The 25001-nt window shown below is 34.5% G+C and overlaps 1 protein-coding gene and 1 pseudogene across 1 annotated transcript in view; both read left to right on the forward strand.

Moving 5' to 3' along the window:
* LOC142844280 (olfactory receptor 4K3-like) overlaps positions 1–5607 on the forward strand; it is a 49733-nt gene extending 44126 nt beyond the window's left edge. The window contains exon 4 of the mRNA XM_075962615.1: positions 4666–5607. Within this exon, the coding sequence (XP_075818730.1) occupies positions 4666–5607 (942 nt within the window). The remainder of the gene's footprint in view (positions 1–4665) is intronic.
* Positions 5608–23330: 17723 nt separating this feature from the next.
* On the forward strand, positions 23331–24271 carry LOC142844946 (olfactory receptor 4K3-like; annotated as a pseudogene).
* The last annotated feature ends 730 nt before the right edge of the window (positions 24272–25001 follow it).

The raw sequence follows: 25001 nt of genomic DNA on the forward strand, positions 1-25001 counted from the left end.
TTGGAGTTCATTGTTGTATATAGTGATAGATATAGATGTAATTTCATTCTTCTCTGAGTAGATGTCTGGATTTATTGGAAAATTTTGTTAAAAATTCTGTCTTTTCTCAGTGTGTGTTTTTGGCATCGTTTTCAAATATTAGATGACCATAGTGGCAAATATTTATGCCTGGTTTTCTGTTTTATTCCATTGCTATACTATTACTTCTTTGCCAGTAACATCATTTTATTACTATGAGTCTATAATATAGCTTGGGATCTATAAAGATAGTCCCTCCACCATCTACGATTTTGTTCAGAATTGCTTGATATTTGTGGTTGAAGTAAATTTTAGGGTAGTTTTTCTTTCAATTTCTGTGATCAATAAAATGTGAAGTTTGATAGAGGTTCCATTGAATCTTCATTAGCTTTTGGTAAATGATATTTTCACAATATTAATTATACCAACCCATGAGCATGAGTTGTATTTCCATTTTCTAGGATCATTTTTAATCTTTTTCTTCAGAGATTTATAGTTCACGTTGATGATCTAATCAAGGTTGATGTCAATATCAGCTTTTCATACGTTACACATTTAAATGTGCCTTTTTATGTATTGTATTATTGTAGAGTACTTAAAATGTAAGATCAAAACAAATATATGTGAAATGTTTACCCATGTCCTTTTGAAAAGAAAACAAGGTGGGATGGGTATGATATAAATAGATCATAGGATAAGAGGGCTTGCTATTCAAGTCTGGCAACCTGAGTTCTGTTCCAGAAGACTTGTAAAGGTGGATGGAGAGAACCAAATCTAGAAAATTATTCACTAACTTTCAGAAACATATCATTATATATATATATATATATATATATATATATATATATATATATATATATATATATAATTAACATCTACAAAATAATGTTTAAAAACTAAAATTTAGAAACCTAATGAAGTTTTGATATTTTGACACCCAATTATACCTGCCATCATTATATACAGTCAGAGGTCAGACTGAAATACACCAACAAATGACCAATTGACCAATCAAGTGCCAATTTGCCATTGCCTTCTAATGCATAAGAAAATTACATTCACGACATTAATTTTGTTCTAGCATATCTTACAGCACATGACCTCTTGTTACTGTAAAACAATGTTTTTTACTTTGATGACATAAATAATAAAACTTATTGATTGAGTAAAGTATTTTGATATATAAACTAATTATGTCAATTCTAGAATAATTAATAAAATTTCTCTATAATTTCATAGATACTTAGAACTTGTAAACAGAAATTTTACAATATATATCACTGCAAACAGAGAAGTCCCTGAGAGATGTCCAAGATAATTATTACCAGGGTTCTCATTTTGTTCCACAGAGCAGGTGAATTCACCCATGGGGCAACTCCAGGAGTGAATATAGATAAAGATAAGGGGAAATACATTCAATAAACTCTCTGTATGAAAATGATATCTTCACATATGCACATCAGATGGAAGAAAATATAACCCAAGAAAAAATCGTGAGTTTGATAAGCCAATTCATTTCTCCAACATTCTTCTTAAGATAATCCCTAAGATATTTTTAGGTATCTCTTTCACCAATGCCCATTATGTAAAGACTTGAGGAATATTTCTTTGTCTCCTTTCATTTTTTGTACTCAATTAATTGGTTTTCTCTGCCTTTTCTTATACAACAGCAATTTAGTGGATGGCCATCAGGGCATATACCACCAAAAGGCACACCCACAAAAGTGTTCTAGTGTCTGCATCAAAAGATCATTCGTATGTAGTTATAAATATGAGCAGCATCCAGCTAACATTACACAATAATTTCCTGTTTTTTAACCAAGTACAGTATCCTTTAATCATAGAGTTCACTGTAGATAATTTTCAGCTCAGAAATAGGAGTAAGTGTAATAGCATGTCAAGTGAGATGAGGCATAACTGTTATTCATTTCAGAAATAATATTAAATTTATCTGGTAGCAAACAAAAAATTAGGAGTAACTACAGTATAATTCTCAGCCAGCAGGATCTACAATATAGTATATATTAAAGTGTTATTACAGTATAAATTAAATATTAACATATATATGTATATATATTAAACTTTATCCACAAATACTTACAAAAATACAAATACATTATTGCAAAGTTTAGAACTTGAACTGCATAGAAAAATTTTTAATCTGAGAAAAGAATAAATACTTGGTTTAAATATTTCTAAAAGGATAATTTGGTGTGTTTACATTCAATAATTTTAAATGTACTCATTTAAAAGTCAAAGCTAGCATTTTTTATTAGAATTGCCACCAATTAGAGACAAGAATTACAACTCAAACAATAGAAGATTCTATAGAATCTAGGCCCTCTAAAATGTATTTCACTCCTAAGAAAACTAAAAGGAAGCAAGAAATATGTATGGTCATCTTGCAGCAAATTTTAATTTTAAACACATGAAATATTAAATATTTACTATCCATGTAATTTATATCTAGAAGATACAGAACTTGTTTTTAAAAACTATACTGGATTTTTTTTAGTATGGTAAGAAACTAAATTTGGGGGTAAAATTCAGATTATCAAAATTTTTTTTCATGGAACAAAGACCTGTTTGGTGTAATATCTGTACCTTTTCCTTAGAAAATAGGCAATCTTGGAAAGGCACATATCTTTATTTGTAGCACACAAGACTCTCATCTATTGTCCTGTTTTTATAGCAAATGGATGTATTTCCTGGGGTCTTTAAAATGTTCATCACACTGCCACCCTTCTGAGTCTTCATAAAAAATGGAGAGGTGAATATAATTCTGATGAAAATACAAGATCTTTCTTTGTTTACCAGCTCTGTTCATTTGCAGTAGAGATTCACAGAATAAAGGAATAAGAACTAAAAATTGAAAATCACCAAGAGAAGTACTAAAGGTAGAAAGAGATGAGCAATGAATTCCGTTACAGATCGCTAATCACTGTTCATTAAAACTTTAACTTTATAGTCATTCAAGGTTGACATTAGGAACTACATTGAATTTAATACAGAAGTTCTGACAGAATCTTGCTATTTTTTATAGCTTACATAATGATTCCATGGATCACCAATAAAATAATTTCTTTTTTTTCAGCAGCCATTGTTTAATCTGCTATAATTAGTTGCATTATAGGTGGAGGTTTGTTATCAGCTACAGTTTAATCTCATTTATTTATTTATTTATTTATTTATTTAAGATTTCTATCTCTTCCCCGCCACCGCCTCCCATTTCCCTCCCCCTCCCCCAATCAACTCCCCCTCTCTCATCAGCCCGAAGAGCAGATCTGGTTCCCTGCTCTGTGGAAAGTCCAAGGACCTCCCACCTCCTTCCAGGTCTAGTAAGGTGAGCATCCAAACAGCCTAGGCTCCCACAAAGCCAGTATGTGCAGTAGGATCAAAACCTAGTGCCACTGTTCTTGACTTCTCAGCAGTCCTCATTGTCCACTATGTTCAGCGAGTCTGGTTTTATCCCATGCTTTTTCAGACCCGGTCCAGCTGGCATTGGTGAGTTCCCGCAATAAAATCATTTCTATAACATCATTGAATTGAAATATTTACTTAAAGCTTTACTGTAGATGTTCAGAAAGCCTTGTTGGAGGGAAACTATATAAGATATACATGGTTCAAGAATGAGATGTGAAAAACAGAAATACAATATTTTATTAACAAAAATTCATCATAAAATTTAAGCCCAATTTGTTTATATGTTTTGTAATTTATTTTGTTTTTTTTTTCAAAAAAATATAGGTGATCAATAGGTAAGGGATATTATGAGAAAACAGAAAAGCAGATGATAGATTGTCCATGTCAGGAAACTATATTTCAAAATGTAAGAGACCAGTTTTGTCCAACTGCTAAAACTGAACTTAATACAACTGTCAGAGTTTAGGTTTGAATATGAGTTACTTTGGTTACAAATTCTATATGCATTTGCAATGGTAGCTTGCAAACCTATGCTGTGATAAATCTTTGTTAGTGAAAATTTCTGATTCTGGTTTTTAACTCCCAGTCTCAAACCATGTATTTCTTATATGGTGTTCTGCCTAATTTCCCTCCCACAAGATTTTTTTTTCAACTCTACTTTAGACTTTAAACAAATATTTTAACTCAACGATATCACAGAAATTAGCCTACTGATAATCATTGGATTCATCATACATGTTGCAAAAAAATGGTAAGATTCTACCAGAACTTTTCTACTGAAATTTAATGTAATTCCTATCAGGCCCAAGGTATAAACCTCATTTCTATTATGAAGTTCTATGCTTGCTGGTGACATATTCAGATTATTTTTTTTTACTACATCTATGGACAGAAAGCCCCTTCCTGGTGAAACCATGGACATTTTGAGGCTTTCAAAATGCTGTCATACTTCCCCACTGCACTCCTGAACAGAAATTTCCTGATAAAACATGTTTGTAACAGTCACATCCCAACTCCCCTTGGGGAGCTGGACTCGGCTCATTATCTTCACTTGGATAGCAATGTTTCTCAAAATTAGTAAAGTCTTCTCTTTACATTTAGACTTTCTGTTTCATGGATATATGTTAATGTTTAATGCAAAGTCCTAGATTTGACTAAGTTATTTTGCTCATCTATCTAATTGATCTTTCTTTATCTTCAGGTTGTTTCTAAACACACCCTAAGTATAATGGAAGAAGGAATCAGTCCATAGTATCAGAATTTGTGCTTTTGGGACTTTCCCATTCAGAAGATATTCAGGTCCCACTGTTCATAATATTTTTGATGTTTTATCTGCTCATTGTGTTGGGAAATATTGTCATCATGTTCCTTATCACCACGGATCGCAATCTCCATTCCCCGATGTACTTCTTTTTGGCCAACCTGTCCTTTGTTGATATGTGGCTTTCCTCAGTCACAACTCCTAAAATGATAGCAGACGTTCTGAGAGAAAACAAGACCATCTCCTTTGCAGGCTGCATGTCCCAGGTCTTCTTTGCCCATTGCATCGGTGCAGGAGAGATGGTACTGTTGGTGGTAATGGCTTATGACCGCTATGTGGCCATCTGTAAACCACTCCACTACCTCACCATTATGAACCTGAAAAGATGTGTTGGGTTGGTGTTGACTTCCTGGACCATTGGCTTTGTGCACGCCCTGAGTCAGCTTGTGGCAGTTTTGCAGCTGCCTCTCTGTGGTCCCATGGAAATTGATAGCTTCTTCTGTGATATCCCACTGGTGATCAACCTAGCATGCATGGATTCCAATGACTTGGACTCTTTAGTAAATGCTGACTGTGGAGTTGTGATTGTAACCTGTTTCATTCTGCTGCTCATGTCCTACACATATATTCTTTTCACTGTTCAGCGGAGTTCTAACTCTGGTGCATCTAAGGCCCTATCCACATGCAGTGCCCACATCACAGTGGTGATGATCTTTTTTGTTCCCTGCATCTTCATCTATGTGTGGCCACTCAATATCACCTGGTTAGACAAATTCCTTGCTGTGTTTTACTCTGTCTTTGCACCTCTCCTAAATCCAGCTATTTATACACTGAGAAACAAAGAAATGAGAAACTCTATGAAGAGATTAAAAAGCTATTTCATAAATAACAAGGTAAATATATAATGTCCAAAAAAATTACTATCATATTTAACACATTTCACTAAATGAGGAAGGGTTGAAATTTTGTTAAAATTATTTATACGTACATTAGTTATAGTCTTTTGATATGTAACAGGTTCAATGTAATTCTGGAGATTGAATATTTTGATAATTTAGAACATTTTAAATTATTTCTGAAAAATTTTAAAACTTCACCCTTTCTTGCAAGACAGCTATTAAAATTCATTCTTAAATATCTAGAGCAACATGAAGAATAACCTAAATGTATTTGTCAAGCTTCTAGAAAATGCATTCAAAATTGCTCTAACATCAAAAAATTAATCTAGCTAGACACAATTCACAAGCCTTTTACTCATCCTTAGTAACAAGGCAACATTATCATTTTTACTTTATTCTGGCTTTCTCCAAGATAATAAAAAGGAAACAGAAAAACTGTGAAAGAATAAAACAAAAGTAATAAACTGCACATTAATTAGCACTGGACATTATTTGGTACTTATGTTATTACCTTAATTCAAATAAAATCGTTATATAAAAAACATAATGCTGATTTTCTCAATTATCTGAGTTTCAAGGTCTCAAATTGTTCTTCAAATTATTGTCTATTATTTCCATAAAATTATGAACTATAATTTATGAGACAGTGGCCATGACTGTGCTTGCTAATTCTTTATATTTAAATATTTGATATAGTTAATAATATATAATAAATAATTTTGCAAAATTAAATCTTGGGAGCTATTTCATTGAAATACTAATATTTATTTGTAATTAAAAATTTAAATATAACCTCTGACATTTCAAATATTACAAAAATTATAATTTCCATAATAATATACATCATAATAAATTATAGTACATCTCTTATATTTCAAAAGGTGGATTGAAATTCAGTGATGAAAAAATTACAAAAATAAGGTTAAAATTATATATATATATGTATATATATATATATATATATATATATATATAGCTTTTATTCATTGAATATAGAAAAATACACCAAAATTTTAGAATAAATAAAACATGTTAATGATTGTTATCGACCTGTTCGGGTTTTTCTGTCATGTTAGAAGTATTATGGCCACAAAGGCATATATTATTATCTCAAATATTTTAGTTGTTGAAGACTTTGAAATATATGTTAAATTCTTTGAGGTAGCAGACTTGAGTTTTTCTATACTTGAAAAATACAGAAAACAATTTTATTCCAACAGTATTCATTTGTTAAATGCCATGGAACAACATACTAAAATAATAATGATTTTCTAAGAAGAGTAATTCATTTTAATGAATAGAGTATACCCCTTAAGTTCAGATTATTTTAATTATGTACATGCCATAACTCGCATTCTATTTTTTCAATTCAGTGTGAATTGTGAACAATTCTGATATGCATGCTGAACTTTAACTGTAGCACATGTTGGCACACTAAAATAACTGTAAGATGTTTACTTACAGACACAGTTATACTTAATACATATATATTGCTACTAATAAAAATTAAAACAACCTTTCATACTCATTGCAAACTTTAGATACTTTGGTTCTCTTGAGTGAGGGATATTTTCTATTAAATTTTCTTTATTAAAATTGTGCTTGAGAGTAGATATGGGTCGATTTTCTTCTACATGTTGACATCCAGTTATGCCAGTACCATTTGTCAAAGATTATTTTTTACATTGTATAATTTTAACTTCTTTGTCAAAAATCAGGTGTTCATAGTGTGTGGATTAATATCTGGGTTTTTGATTTTATTCCATTGGTCAACCTGTCTGTTTTTATGCCAATACTAAGTTGTTTTTATTACTGTTGCTTTACAATAGAGCTTGATGTCAGAGATGGTGATGCATCCAGAGGTTCCTTTATTGTAGAGGATTGTTTTGGATATCCTGGGCTTTTTTTTTTTGCTTTTTCATATAAAGTTGAGTATTGTTCTTTCAACGTCTGTAAATTATCGTGTTGGGATTTTGATGGGGATTGCCTAAATTGATAGATTGCTTTTGATAGGATTGCCAATTTTATTATGTTGATCATCCCTATCCAAGAGCATGGCAGAGAGCTCCACACATGTAGGCAATGAAATATGATTGTATATACTGCCAGTTCCTCTCTCCAAGTATTCCAAGATGTCAATAAACATGGTCCTCTCCCAAAATTCAAGGCATCTTCTTAAATGTAATTAGTGGACCCATTAAGTGGAGAAGCATACAGTCATCCAGGGCAGCATGGACAAACTTCTAGTGGACCATCCTTCAAAGAATGATTCTCTCTCCAAAACGATGACAATCGCTCATAGCTCCACAGCAAAAGTTGGGGCCCAGAGAGCTCATCCCTGGTCCTTTCAAAATTGGAGGTGGCTTGATCTTGTCTTATGCAAGAAACCTCAGCTTCTGAGCACTTAATGACTACAATAACCATGTACAGAAGAGAGCCTTTCACAATAGTATTCTGTATCCTCCAGCTCTTACATTCTTTTTTCCTCCTCTTCCAAAATGTTCCCTTTGCATTGACTAAATATACTCCATTTAGGGATGAGAATTTGTGGTAGCATTCTCAGCAGCAAGACCAGTTACATATGTTTCCATTTACACTGCATACTGAAAAAAAAATAAGCATCTCTGACAAAGTTTTCAAGTAACACAAATTTATGGGTATAAGCATAAATATTTAGAAATAACAATAAGTCCCACCCTAGTTTCCGTGACCTTTTAGATACTCACTTTAGGCTAGGGTTATAATACCAGGCTTGTACTCCCTACTGTAGAGTAGATCTTGGACCTTAAATTCAATAAGAAAAAAGTTGGTTAGCCAATAATAGCCAATTGTAGCAGTGGGTATATCTTGGTAAGTCAGTACTGCATCATTAAAGTCCAGTCAGATCCACATACTCTTTCTGTCCCAATAGTCTGAATAACAAACTTCCTACACCATGAAAGCTAGCAAGCAGGGAAGAAGTTTTCAATGAACCTACAAAGCAAACTATCTTTTTTTTTAATGTAGTAGAGATGTTTCAGATAAATTTAATACATTCAGGACATACTATTTCATGACCTTCACTTCTAATCATGATACCAACATTTAGAAAACTGAAATTGAAACATCATCTTATTTTTGTTATTGGAATACATGAACAAATGTTTCCGAAGTGGTAATCATGGAGACTGCATGAGTCTGTGCTAGGTCCTCTGTATACATTCTGTGGTTGTTTAGCTTGGAGTTTTAGGAGAACTCCTAACAATGGGAATGATGGCTGTCTCTGGCTCTTTCACCTACTCTTTGGACCATTTCTTCCTCTTGAACTTCCTAATGAAGGCTTGATATGGGGACTTTTGCCTAGTCTTATCTATCTTGTTATACTGTGCCTGGTTGATATCCTTGAGAGGCCTGCTCTTTTCTGAAAGGAGAATCAGTTGATCAGAAGTGAGGGGAGATGGGGAGGAATGGGACAAGTGGAGTGAGTGGAGGCTGTGGACTAAATGTATTGTATTAGAGGAGAACAATCTATCTTGAAGGCAAGAAAAGCCAGAAGAGAAAATAAAAAGAAAAAAATCTATTTTGTGATCATTGTGGCTATCATTTTAAACGGGTATAAAAAGAACCCACTCTGAGAAGAACTGGAGGAGATAGAAAATGGTTGTTTTTTTTTCTAGAGGACCAACCAAAGAGAGAGTTTAGTGATGGAATGTTAGATCTTCAATATTTGTTATTCTTGTGGCAATATAAATTTTCCCAGAAACTTCCCATTATACACTGTGCAATTTGACAGGAAGAGGGTTTTGAAAAAAAAAGAGCAAAACCACACTTTCTCCTATCAGAATTATCATAGAGAAACAAAGAAAAACTACTAGGGTTTTTAAAGCTAATCCCCTAGACATTTGTAAATTCTAAATTGCCTAAAAGCATGTCACACTCAACACAAAATACAGTGACAAAAGTGATTGTATAAGAGAGCAGCTATGCTTATAAATCCTAGTGATTACTTAATGGCATGTGTCAAGTTTGCAAAAAATAAAACCCTAAAATAAAATAACTACCAGTTCATAAAATGAGAGAAATCGTAAGGAGTTAAAATTAATGAAAAGAACAATACAAAAATATAATAATGATGAAGATTGCTTAAAAATGGATATAAAAATAAATTAATAAAATTAGAAAGATAAAAGTGATGTTACAACAAAACCTTCAAGACCCAGAGCATCAATAGATGCTTTGAATATTTTGAAAACATATACTCCAATAAGTTAGAAAAGTTTAAGTAGCTAAATCTGATACTACTCTGATAGTACTCTGATAGTACTCTGATACTACTAAATTTGAATGAGGAAGATAATTTGTTTTGTTTTGCTTTTGATTTAGTTTTGTTTTTTTTTTGACCTTTTATAACTTTAGTAAATGATTCAGTTTTCCTTCCTATTCTTCAAATTTGTCCAAAACATTCAAAGTTGCTGTACAGCATAAAGCCAGGTTGTGGGAATTATATAGAGATTGCCTTTGTACATTAGCATAATTTCCCTTTCCAAGAAGTTGGTCTTGGAAATTTTTCATAACTCTAGTCCTACATCATTGTTCAATGGCATTAGCCTCATCTTTTCACTAGGTCCTCCACTATAATTGAGGACCAGGCTCTAAGATTGATATAACCAAATCTCTCCAGTCTTGAGAAATAATTACATTAAAAGTTGACCACAAGTTTAGTATCTGTTTCACAAAAGGTGAATACAATCATATGAGTCTATTGGTTTCTTGAATCTTCTTAAATCTAACATTTCCACAACACTCCAGTGAGTCCTTAAATAGTCTTGGGGATTTCTGTCATTTGGCTGTTCCTGTAATGTAACTGGATAAAAAAATAAAGTCGGTTATTTGGAAACCTTAAACTGTTCCCCTCTAACCCTATAATGCAATGCTAAGATTGGTTCGTCTTTAAATTCCTCTGTCTTGATTGACTATCTCTATGATCTGTTTTAATAAATTTTCTAAGACCTGTATCTTGACACTCATATCAACTATCATTTGCTGTGGAGCTCCTTCTGCTCCTTCAGCCAATAGACTTTAAGATACCAGTTCATATGGGCATGGTCTCTTTTGCTTTAAAAAACAGTGGTATCCCCCTCCCTTGCTTCTGGCTCTGCTTCTTGCTACTAGACTCTGTTTCTGGTCATGCAGACGGTTGTTGTCTAGGACAGAGATCTCTAAGTTTTCTCCTTAATTAAATAATCCTTTTATTAATCATAATTCCAAACTGGTGTGGGATTGTTTTGTGACTTACAGCTACAATCATTTTTAGACATGAACCAAGAATTATCAAGAGGATAATTAGCATTATGTCAATCCCACTTAAGTTGGCTATTCTTTCATTTAATATATTTAAATGTTCCAATTTTAAAACATGCTCTATGTAATCATATGTTGACTGATTTTTCTGTCCTGCCCAGTTCCTGTAGTTGTTAAGTCCCAAGAAAATCACAGAGTTCTACATTAGTTATAAACTGATTGGCCCATTAGCACAAACTTCTTATTTACTCTTATAACTTACATTAGCCCATTATTCTTGTCTATATTAGCCACATGGCTCAGCACCTTTTTTAGTGAGGCAGTCAAATCTTGCTTGTTCTCTGGTTGGGTCAGGACCCCAGAGGAAAGGGCTTCCTTCTTCTCCAGAATTCTCCTGTTCTCTTTTACCTGCCTCTACTTTCTGTCTAGTTGTCCTGCCTATACTTCCTGCCTGGCTTTGGTCCAATCAGTGATTATTTAAAATAAAATTGACAGAATACAGACCATGGTCCCACACCAATCATACAGAGACCTAACTCTGTCATAGTTATGCTTCCCATTTTTAACATGGGGGAAAAAAAACCTCTTCGTTCTTTTGTTAAATAGTCCCCCTTTTTAAGAATTCCCCATTGTTTCACCAAATCTGACACCAATGATGATTCAGATGATTATGAAAGTTGAAATTGACTGCTGCTGTGTAGAGCAGTAGAAGCCCGAGTGGGTTTCAAAGCAGCTACCTAGTTTGGCAGCAGCCCAATGGGGTCCAGAAAAAGTTCACAATCTCCTGGAGATAAGAAACCAAAGAAGCAGCCATGTGCTTGGGGGTGGGGATATGTGAAAACAACTACCACCTGTGGTATTTGGAACTCAAACACTTGTGGAGTTTGCTTCAGAGAGGCTGTAGCATAATTATCCCAGACTTAGAGGCTTAGGGAAAATAGAACAAAGAACCTAGTCAGTGAGATTTTGACTCTGGAAGGAGCCCCTAAGTATAGCTCCAGCATGTGTCAGTGGCTTCAGAGCCAAAGAAGTTTTTCTGGGAATTCATGCACCACATTGGGCACCAGATGTAACATGAATTCTAATTGGTTTTAGTAATTAAAAACTTCAAGCCAGATATAGGGGCAAATGCAGAAATATCAGGGAAGCAGAGCAGCCAGCTACTAGTTCTTACCTCTACCAAATCCTCAAATTGAAACGGGGTATCCTATCTCTACAAAACCTCAGACTGAATCCTAAGCTCCTGTGTAGGTACAAAACATTGGAATCACCAAGAAAGGATGGACAATGGAGTATTTTCTCTGAATTTGTCAAATACAAGTGGGCTAGACATTGTTGATGAATTTATTACCTGTATATATTGTAGTTATTGCACTTACTGTGTATAGTTTTACCTATATTAGTTGTAACTTTTTAATTGTAGACAAAAAGGGCAACTGTGGTTATATTTTGTTTATGCCTTAACAAATAAAACTTGCCTGAAGATCAGAGTGTGGAGCTAGCCACACTAGTTAGCTATAGAGGCCAGGCAGTGGTGTCATACACCTTTCATGCCAGCACTCGGGGGACAGAGGCAGATGGCTCTCTGTGAGTTCAAGTCCAACCCAGGCTACAAGAGATTGAATCGGTCTAAAAGGAAAATAGATCCAGGTAGTGGTGGCTCACACCTTTGATTCCAGCACTAGGGAGGTAAAGAGTGAAAGATGAGCAGAGAGAGAAATAGAAGGGAGAAGAAGATAGGAGCTCAGGATTCAGTCTAAGGTTTCATAGAGATGGCATTTAGTCTGAGGATTCCTAGAGACAGGAACGTACAATATGTTTGAGGATTCATTATAGGTAAGAACTAGTGTTATCTGAGACCACTGTAGCCTTGGCCCTACCTTAAACTTGGAGAGGAAAGCCTCAGAGAACAGAGAGCAGCCCCCCCCCCACCCTCAACCACCACCATGGCATCCATGACCACCAGAGCTTTGGTACCACCCTACCAAAAGAGGTAAGCAACTGGGTTCCCAGCTGGAGGGCATTACTCTAGGCTCTAGCCACTGTCAGAATACCCCATGCCCCACCCCCACACAGTAAAGCTCCGGAGACCTGGGAACAGGCTCTCCATACCCCCAACCACCCTCTACAGCATCTGAGATCACCAGAGCCTTGGACCTTCCAACACTTGGAGAAGTGAGTATCTGAGTTTCTGACTGGATGTCCCTACCTTCTATGTCCTATACCACATAGGCACATGCCATGCCATGCCATACCTCCACCCAACAAACCCCTGGAGATCTAGGAACAAGCTCCCCACACCTCCAACCAACCTCCATAGCAACTGTGACCACCAGACCCTTGATACTGAATGCACCTGGGACCAGGTTGAGTGCCTGGGACCCTAATTAGAGAACACTACTCCTTAGGCCATAGCCCCCAGAAGCACATCTTGTGCCCTACCCACACCCAGTGAAGCCCCAGAAACCTGAGAGTAGCCTTCCCACATAAGCAACCATCTCCCATGGCATCTGTAACCACCAGAACCTTGTCTTCACCTACTCCTGGAGGAACTTCAGGGCCATATCAGTATAAGCTAGAGGCACAGAGCTGCCTGCACCTGGAGGAAGAGCAGTCACCTAAGCCATAGGCCTACCTGCACCCACTGGAGAGATGATGCACATGTTAGTGTAAGAACACATGCACCACCAAAAATAAATGGCCCTACATCAGCAAGTCCTGAACAGTCCAAGGCAGATGAAGCAGAAGAAAGTGACCTTAAAAATAACCCCATTAAGATGACAGAGGCCCATAAAGAGGAAATGAAAAATTCCCTTATAGAAGTGAAGGAAAAGACAAACAAAAATTGAAAGCAATCAACAAATTCCTTAAAGAAACCAAAGAAAGTCAAGAAAAAAAACAATCAAAAGGTGAAGGAAGTAGTTCAAAACTTGAAAACTGAAATAGAGGCAATTAAAAAAACACAAACTGAGGGAACTATGGAAATGGAAAATCTCGGTAAATGATCAGGAACTACAGATATAAGCATAACTAACGGAATACAAGGAATGGAAGGGAGAACTGCAAATATTGAAGATGTGATATAGGAAATATTGGCTAAATTAATTCATTGGTTAAAGAAAATGCCAAGTCCAACAATCTCTTAACACAATATATCCAGTAAATCTGTGATACCATGAAAAGACCAAACCTAAGAATAATAGGGATAGAAGGAGAAGACTTCCAGCTCAAAGGCACATAAAGATTATTCAAAAAATCATAGAAGAAAACTTTCCCAACCTAAAAAGGACATGCCTATGAAAGTATAAGAAGCTTACAGAACACTGAATAGACTGATCCAAAAAAGTCCCTTTGCCACATAATAACCAAAACATTAAATATAAAATATAAAGAAATAATATTAAGAGCTGCAAAGAAAAAAGGGACAAGTAACGTATGAAGGCAGAACTACCAGAATTATACCTCACTTCTAAGTGGAAACCTGAAAGCCAGAAGGTCCTAGATAGACGTTCTGCAGAGGCTAAGAGGTCATAGATGCAAATCCAGACTACTATACCCAGCAAAGCTTTCAATCACCATAGATGTAGAAAATAAGATATTCCATGTCAAAACAAGATTTAAACAATACATATCCACAAATACCACCCTACAAAAAGTACTAGAAAGAAAATTCCAGCCCAAAGAAGAAGAAAAACACAGGCAATAGATAATTCCACACCAGCAAAACACAGAGAAAGAAAAGACACCTGCAATAACACCAACAACAACAAAACCTAAAATGACAGCCACAAAAAATTACTAGTCATTAATATCTCTTAATATCAATGGTATCAATTCAACTATAAAAAGACACAGGCTAAGAGAATGGATATACAAACAGGATCCATCCTCTTGATGCATACAAGAAACACACCTCAACTCCAAAGACAGATATTACCTCAGCGGAAAGAGTTTGAAAATGATTTTTCCTATGAAAGGCACCTGAGAAACTAGCTGGTGTAGCTATCAAATAGCTAAAAAATAAAGTAGACTCCCAACAAAAACTAATCAAAACAATGCAGAAGAACATTTCATATTTATCACAGGAAAAAAATTCATGACGAGAAAGTCTTAATTCTGAACATATATGACCCAAATAAAAGCATATCCTCATTTGTAAAAGAAACATTACTAAAGCTTGCAAATAGTCTCTGAATATTCGGTAGGGTTTTTCTGAGGTACCTATTTGTAGTTCTGGCCAGGATGTTATAAAAAAAAAAAGTGCACCATTCAGCTAACCAAGTTGGAACCATCTTGAGCAGCTGGTACCCAAACAGGTCTTATAGTAGTGCTATCAGCATCATGACATCACAGCAACCAGGTGGAATTTTTGTGGTGGTGCCCCATCATCTTCCTGGGAAATTCAAAGATTACTGCAGGAAAATTCATTGTTCATTGTGGAAACTTAAACCTTTTTTATACAGACATATATATTCAATGAAAGGTATGATATAGACGAAAATAGGTATGAAGAAATATAAATTATTTTTCTAAATTTTTCCTTGCTGCTGTCCCATACCAGACAGCTCTGAACATGAGACAGAAATTCTGAGTATTTCTTTTAACAACATGTTTGGATGTAAAGAAGGGCAGAGCTCTTGTCCAACTCCATCTCCAAAACCAGCTTTATATATCCATCCATGCATGTGTGTGTGTGTGTTTAAATGTATGTGTATAAGTTACATGAACTCACAAATAGTATTCCTTTTACTCAATGATCCTTAGTGGATAGTTATTTTTCCATCTGTCGATATTCAAACATCCAGGGACTCTTGAATTTTTGAAGTATTTTCCTGCAAAGATAAGAACAGAATCCTGCCCCAACCTTTATGAGATTTCCCTACCATCTGTATGATTGTCACCATTGTGGATGAGCTGTCATTTCTCATTTTCAAGAGGTTTCTCCTTTTCAAAGTGAACCTTTATTAATTTCAATGGTATCCGTAGTTTTTCTTCTCCTGTGGAAACGAGCAAAAACCATTCCCCTATGTAGCAAATCTACTGTCTTCCATTGTGAGGTCAAAACATCCTTGAAATAAAACAGCTGATTTAATCCAGAAGACTTTTCTATTAGCCAATGTCTCTCTGTGCAGTTGTCCCTTTCTCATTAACATTAAGAAAATTCAAGGTTAATAAAGCATTATGTAATATGTTTCTGGGGTATTTTCTTCCTCTATCTGTTTAACATATCCTTGTAGTAATATGGGCGGCAGGGCTGCGTCCTCAACACCCCAGCTGCCTGCTCGGCTAGCTTTTGCCCCAAAATAACAACACACAAACTGTATTCATTTAAACACTGCTTGGCTCATTTCTACCTAGCCTCTTCTAGGCTAACTCTCGCACCTGGACTAGCCCATTTCTTATCTGTATAGCACCGGTCTTACCGGGAAGATTCTAGCCTAAGTCCATCCTGGGTCAGAGCTTCATATCGTGCATCTTCCCTGGAGCGGGGAGCATGGCATCTTTCTGAGGTGTCTGCTCCGGAGAGGAGAGCTGTTGAGTCTGACCTCACTTCCTCTTCCTCTCAGCGTTTTGTTCTGTTTACTCTTCCCACCTATCTTCTAACAAATGAAATGAGCCAAGGCAGTTCCTTTATTAGCCAATGACCTTCCTCCATCATATCCTTAATAGTTTAATTTATAACTGACTGACCTGTAGGATTGTGTGGTATACCTTTAATATGCTTTATATTATTATAAGCAAAAAACTGTTTCATTTTCTTAGATAATTATGCTGGACAATTATTTGTCCTTATTTGTGCAGATATACCCATGATGGCCATAACTTCAAATAAATATGTGACTTCTGAATCAGCCTTTTCTGAGCTTAAAGCAGTTGCCCACTAAGAACCTGAATAAGTGTCAATGATGTGGTGTACATATTTTAATTTTTCAAATTCTGCTAAGTGGAACATCCATCTGTCAGATTTCATTCCTTTGAGTACCTTTTGGGTTAGTCCCTGCAGGTAGAGGTGTTTGGTTATAGAAAGAGCAAGTAGGACATCAGTTTATAATCTCCTTAACTTGTTGCCATGCAATAGAAAACTCTTTCTTTAAACCTTTGCTATTGACATCATGATTTTTATGAAATTCTGAGGCCTGCAACATGCTTCCAATCAATAATTGATCAATTTCTGCATTATCTTGTGCTAGAGGACCTAGCAGACCCATATGGATTTGGATGTGTGTTGTGCATATAGGGCAAAGCTTATTCCTGATTATTTCTTCCACCTGGATAAATAATGAAATTAATTATGTATCATCTGGTATAAATTCAGAGGTTTAAATATGCAAGAAAACTCTTTCTGCATATTGTGAATCAGTAACTATATTAAAAGGTTCTTTAAAATCCCTTAGCACAATGAGAATAGCATATAATTCTTCCTTCTGGACAGAATTATAAGGGCTTTGTTCCACCTTACTTAAATCTTCTGATTTGTAACCTGTCTTCTTTGATTTCTTTGCATCAGTATAAAATATTTGGGTTCCAGTTGTTGGAGCATCACATACAATTTGGGGAAGAATCTAAGAATTTCTCTTTATAAGGTTAAGTCTATGGATTTTAGGATTATTCCTATTAATTTCTCCAAAAAAATAGCACAAGCTCTTTGCCATGGTGCATTGTCTTCTCATAACTTTGTTTATTTTATCAATAGTAAAAGGCACTATAATCTCTTCAGGGTCTGTACCTGCTAATTGATGAGGTCTCAATTTACATTTATAATTAATTCAGAGACTTTTTCTATGTAATTTTTTAAATTTTTACTTGGTTTATGTAGATAAAAGATCTATTCTAAGATATTATCATTGCTCTGTAAGTTGGAGAAATTCTGGAAGGCAATATAACTAGAATACAAATAAGATTTGGATTCACTCTATCCACATGTGCCTCCTGTAATTTCTCCTCAACAATGGTCAATCTCTTTTCTGCTTCTCTGGGACTATTAAGTCTTTATCACCATCTAAGGTTTTGTTTAAATGAATTATTAGATCAGGTATTATCTCAACAGCTGGTCATAGACTGGAAATGTCTTCTAACAATCTTTGAAAGTCATTAAGAGTCTGCAACTGGTCTCTCCTAATTTGTGCCATTTATGTTCTAATATTTTTATACCTATTTGATAAACTAGGTAATTGACAGAATCTTCTCCCTGTATTTTCAGGGGCAATTTGTAATCCACATTTTGGCAAAGCTTTCTTTACTTTTTTAAACATTATTTCTAAAGTATCTATGTTTGAATCAGCAAATGTCATCCATGCAATGGTAAGTTATAGACTTAGGAAACTGCTTACATATTATTTCTAATGGCTGACTTACAAAGTATTGGCACAGAGTGGGCCTATTGAGCATTTCTCATGGGAGGATGTTCCATTGATATCTTCTAGTAGGCTAATAATTTTTATAAGTAGACACTATAAAGGCACATTTTCCTCTACCCTTTTCTTGTAAAGGTACAGTAAAGAAACAATCTTTCAAATCAATAACTATAAGAGGCCATTCTCTTTGCAATAGAGAAAGCAGAAGAATTTCAGATTGTGGAGGGCCCATAGGTTGAATTACCTTTTTGAAAGCTCTTAAATCTGTGACCATTTTCCATTTACCAGATTTCTTTTTAACAACAAATACAGGAGATTTCCAAGGGCTGGTTATTCTTCAATTTGGTGAGCATCTAGTTGCTCTTGTACCAGCTGTTGTTCTAAAGCCTGCAGCTTTTCTTCAGCTAGAGGCCATTGCTTAACCCATATTGGTTTCTCAGGTAACCATTTTAAAAGTAGGTATGTTGGTACCTCTAGTTGCTTAATGTTCTTGTACAACCTGAATGGCTCGTGATCTTTGTGTATAGTACCTTATAATATCCTTCCCAAAATTATGAGTTCCTGTGACTGCAGGAATGTTAATCTGGATATTCCATAGTTGCAGCAGTTCATGAACCCTTAAATTTACTACAGTATTAATAGTAATATTAGCCATATGGCTAATACTGTAGTAAATTAAACTTAACTTCACTCTCTCACCCTCTGGCCCTATGCAATCAACTCATCTCATGCTTTGTTTAACTTGAGATATGGTTCCAATTCCTGGTAATTAAACATCTACCTCTTGAAGAGGCCAATTTGGATGCCAAGATTCTTGAGTAATGATACTCACATCCACACCTGTGTCCATCAAACAAACAATTACAATACACTCTTAGCTTTGGTCTTTGATCATTTATAGAATTCTTCCAGAATATACGTTTCCTATTTCCTATCTGAATTTTTGATTTATCCTCCATGTTTATTCCAACATCCAGAACAGCATGCTCTTTTACAGAAAACTTTGGTTTTTTTTTTTAATTTTCCTGGTGAGACATGTTCTCCACCGTGACTTGGAATGACTGGGACACTTTTTGTTTGGAGGCCTGAAAGCGGTCCCTCAAGGAGTTTCCCAATGGTATCAGGTTGCCTTCTCTGTCTTTTGTTGATCTGCGTTCATTGGTCCAATGTCAGCCTTTGTCACACCTTCTACATATACCAGAAGTCTGAGTTCTCCTATTCTTGCTATTCCTAGAGGAAACATTATACCTAGGAATGCCTGGTGTACAGTACCTTCTCAGACATCCTATTCTTCTACAATTAAAACATTTGGCAATTTGATGTCCTCTCATTCCTTTGGAAATTACTTCTCCTACCCAAGATTCAGTATTATAGTCAAATGTCTCAATGATCATGGTATGAAGGATCCATTCATATATAATGAGTCACATGTACATATATGAACAAAAAATTAAATTTGAAAACTTAGCAGTGTTCTAATATTTTGACTCCCAGTTTATATCTGCCACCATCACACAGAGTCACAGATAAGACTGATATATGGAGCAATGTTAACTAGATTGCCTGCCATTTTGGCAGCTCCTTGTCCTGCATTATGGAACTGTATTCACCACAAGGCTTTAATTCTGGTCCTATCTCACACTGTTCAACACATAGCCACTATGAATATAAAAATGTATTCACTTTGATGATATAGATATAGTATCACATCTGGATAGCAGAAAATTTCCCTTAGGCATTAATGATCAAGTGAATAACTTTGAGAAATGGACTAATGTTGTCCATTCAGAGGCAATTACTAAAAGTGTCTCTCTAATTACACACATAGGTAGCACTTGGCTTTGTTCTTAAAAGAGAAATCCCTAAGATGTATCCAAGATAATTATAGTCTGGGTTCTCATCTTGTTCAGAACACAGAACAAGTCAGTTCACCCCTGGGACAACTTCAGGCAGGGAATAAATGTCAGGCTTAGGAAAAGTTATTCAAAGAGACCATCTCTGGATGACATAGATGTTGACACAAGCTCACATCAGATGGACGAAAATATGATATTGGAGAAAAACATGAGTTTGGTAAATCATCTCATCTTTATGACATTCTTCTTCAAGACCATTCTTGAAATATTTCTATGTATCTCTTTTATCAATTTTCATTATATATGAACTTAAGCAAGTATTTTTTTTGTCTTCTGTAATTATAGCAGTCAATTATTGAGATTTTCTCTACCTCTCCTAATCCAACAGCAGTTTCTGTGAATAAGCATCAGGGCACACACTACCAAAAGGGACACCCTCAATGTGTTAGTGTCTGCATCAGAAGATCATCATTTATTATCTAATGATCAGTATAAGTACCAACCAGATTATGTTGCACAATAATTCTCCATGTCTTGACCAAATGCAGTATCATTTAATCATAGAGCATAAATAAGATCATTTTCATCCTAGAAATAGTTAATCTAATAGGAAAGTCATATGAGATTGGGCATAACTCTTGGTCATCTCAGAAATCAAATTAAAGCAACCTGCTTGCAAACAAGATGCTATGATCACCTACAGTACCATGGTAAGTCATGAGGACCTACCATATGGTATCTACTAAAGTTCATAATTCTGACAATATCCACAAATGTTTACAAGAATACAAATATTGACACTATTAAAGAGTTTATAACTTTTATAAAAACAATCTACATAGAAAAATCTTCTGAGAAAAAAAAATAAGCACTTAGTTTAAATGCTCATAAAATATAATGTGGTGGTCCTTTATTATATTTTTTATTCTTCTAAAAGCCAAAGATAAGAGGTTTCTGTCAGAATTGCCACCAATTGAAAGACAAGAATTACAGAACAAGCAACAGAATATTTTATTGAATCTTAATTGTCTAAAATACTTATAGCACCTCTGAGGGAAAAAAGGTAAGCATGAAATAGCTATTAGATTTCTCTAAAATAGTCAGCATGGCCAGTACATCCTTTGCATCTTTATAACACATAATTGCTGAATTGGTGTGTATCATCTTAGAGGAAATATAATCATTTAGTGTTTTAACCAAAGGTAGTTGTACATGTTCTCTCATACATACACATACATGCATATACTTATCTTAAATATAATGTTCAGCTGAACAATAAGATCCTTGCCTAAAAGCCTAAAACAGTAGAAACAATATGATTTTTAGAATAAATGTACACAGCAAAAAACAATACCTATGTATTATTTGACTCCAGATACTGTGTTTTCTTTTATACCTTCGCAACAGAGTATTAAATAGTGTTTTAAGTTTATAGGTAAAGAAATGTAAACAAATACATTTAGGACAAAACCATGCATTATATCAACTGCTAATGAGAAATCAATCAAATCTGACTCATTTAAAAATCTATGATTAGTGTAATAATTGTGTTAAATATTGTTGAATGTTAATAGATTAATATGAACATTTCTCCATGATTCTGAATAATAATATATAACTTAATATTAAAACTGTTATATTTTATTAGTCAATTGCTTCCTAAGAATGTATATAGTCACCTTGTAGAAAATTTCTATCTTAAACACATGAAATAAATTCTATCACTCATATAAATTACATGGATGGATACAGAACTGGTTTTTGAACAGCTACGCAGGAAATTTTCAGTATGACAAGAAACTAATTTGGAGATAGAATTAAAATTATCAAAATTTCCATGGAACTTGAACCTATTTAGTGTAATATCAACATTATTTTCTTTACTAAACTAGTAATCTCTAGAAGACATATATCTTTATTTGTATCATATAAGACTCTTATTAATTATCATGCTTCTATACCACATGAATGTGTTATCCGATGTCTTTGTTTTCATCTGAACTCTACCCTTCTGAGTCTGCATTAAAAAATGGGAAGGTAAATATAACTCTGATGATAATGTGAGAGCTTTCATCTACCTCCTCTATTGCCTCACCTTAGTGATGTCAAAGAATAAAAGAATAAGATGTAAAATTTGAAAAGCACCAAGAGTATTACTGAAGATGGAAGAAGATGAACAAAACATTCCCACCATCTTGAATATTTTCTGTTACAGGTCAATATGAGCACTCTGTCAGTGCTTGCAAGGGAATAACTGCTGACGTTCACTGAAAGTTCAACTTTATATTCACCTAGGTTGACAATAGAAGACACCCTTTGCTTATGTGTTTAGTTAATTTATTTTCCTATTTCCATTAGTGTAAATGATTGTAGGTAAATGACAAAATGAGAAAGCAGATGATAGATGAAAAAATATTCATGTCAGGAAACTAATATTTGAAAATCTATAAATTCTCGATATTAGTTAATAAAATTCAAGGTTAGCTTTTTTGTACTGCTAAAATTGAATTAATTTTCAGAGGTGAGGTTTGAATATGAGTTCTTTGGTTGTTTCTATTGCAAGTATTTTCAATAGTCGTGTGCTAATCAGTTTAGCTAAATAAATAAATTCTATGACAAATTTTATTAACAAACTTGTGATTCTTGGTTTTACATACCAAACTGTGTATTTCTTATGTGGTATTCTGTACAGATTACCTCCAACAATGTTTTTAATTCAATGATGTCACAGAAATAACTCTATTGATCATCAGTGGATTCATTATCCATGCCATAAAAACATGTTAAGATCTCATCAAAATTTTTTTAGGGAAATTAGATGTAATTCTTATCAGGTCAAAAGTTCAAATCTCAATACTATTATGAAGTGTTATGATTGCTGGTGATACATTCAGAGCATGTTTTATTAGATTAATGGGGAGAAACTACCAACCAGTTGAAACCACACACATTTGTTAGGATTTCAAATTGCTGTTCTACATCCTCAATGCACACCTATTGAGGAATTTCCTGATGGAGCATGTGGATAACAGTCACACCTGTGGCTTCTCTTCAAGTTTACATGCGGGCAATGATGTTTCTCAACGTTGGCAATGACATGTTTATATTGCATTTTTCTATTTCAAGTGTAGATGTTAGTTTCCAATGTGAAGGTCAGGCCAACTAATTGAACCATTTTCCACACCCCTCTAAATTGAACTTTCTTCCTCTTCAGGTTGCTTCTGAAGACACCCTGAATAAAATGGAGGGAGGGAATCAGTCTGTGGTATCAGAATTTGTGCTTTTGGGACTTGCCCACTCGCAGAATCTTCAACTCTTTCTCTTCATGATGTTTTTGATGATTTATGGGCTCGCTCTATCTGGAAATAGTATTGTCATGTTCTTAATTGCCACTGACCATAATCTCCATTCTCCCATGTACTTCTTTTTGGCCAACTTGTCCTTTGTTGATATGTGGCTTTCCTCAGTCACCACTCCTAAGATGATCGCAGATTTTCTCAGGGAACCAAAGATCATTTCATTTGCAGGTTGCATGTGTCAGGTCTTCTTTGACCATTGTGTTGGTGCAGTTGAGATGATGATGTTGGTGGTAATGGCTACGACCGCTATGTAGCCATATGCAAACCACTCCACTACTTCACTATTATGAACCTAAAAAGGTGCACTGCATTGGTATTAACTTCCTGGACCATTTCTATCGTGCACGCCATGAGTCAGCTTTTGGCAGTTGTGCATCTACCTCTCTGTGGCCACATGGAAATTGATAGTTTCTTCTGTGACATACCATTAATAATCAAGTTATCCTGCACGGATTACCATGATTTGGATATTTACATGAATGCTAACTGTGGGGTTGTAGTTGTAAGCTGCTTCATTCTGTTGCTCATTTCCTACACGTATATCCTTATCACTGTTCGCCAGAGCTCTAAAGCTGGTGCATCTAAGGCTCTGTCCACATGCAGTGCCCACATCACAGTGGTGATGATCTTTTTTGTTCCTTGCATCTTTATCTATGTGTGGCCACTCAATATCATTTGGTTGGACAAATTCCTTGCTGTATTTTATACTCTTATTGCACCTCTTCTGAATCCAGCTATTTATACACTGAGAAATAAAGAAATGAAAAATGCTATAAAGAAATTAAAAAGCTATTTCAGAAAGCACAAGGAAAATACTTAATGCCAAAAAAATTCACTGTAAATATTTCAAATTAAAAATTAACTGAAATTAGTACAGATTGATAAACTTGGGATTTAGTTTGCATGCACAATCAGTTAATATATTCTGACATGTAATAAGCCCAATATAATTTAGAGATACAATATTTCAATCATATAGAACATTGTAAATTATTTCTGGTTGTTTTTTAAGATGGCTCTTCCTTGTGAGAAAACTATTCAATTGATTCTTGTATTTTCAGTAATATTTTTAAAGGAGCATAAATGTATTTCTTGGGCTGAAAAGAAACATTTGTTTTGTAAAATTTACTTAAATATTGTTCAAAAAGTATCAAAAAATATATTCTTTTTTAATACATCCACAAACCTTTATTCACTTCTTCGCAAAAAGGCAAAATTATTATTTTTATCACATTCCAAAACAGTAAAGAGGGAATAGAAAATATGTAACAAATAAAGCAAAAGTTATAAACTACATACAAATAGCAGTGGACTTTATTTCGTTTAACTCTTATTACCTTAATGACAATGAAATACTTGCAAAAAACAAACCTAATGCTGTTTTTTCTCAATTATCTGAGTTTAAAGATTAAAATTTATTTTTTAAGTTATGGCTTATTGTTTCAAGAAAAATCACAGACTATAATCTTTCTGACACAGTGACCATTATCCTCCTTGCTAATTCTTTTTTTATTACTTAAAAAATACTGATCCAAATTCCCACTCCTTTC

The sequence above is a fragment of the Microtus pennsylvanicus genome, chromosome 2, assembly GCF_037038515.1.
Source record: "Microtus pennsylvanicus isolate mMicPen1 chromosome 2, mMicPen1.hap1, whole genome shotgun sequence".
Taxonomy (NCBI): domain Eukaryota; kingdom Metazoa; phylum Chordata; class Mammalia; order Rodentia; family Cricetidae; genus Microtus; species Microtus pennsylvanicus.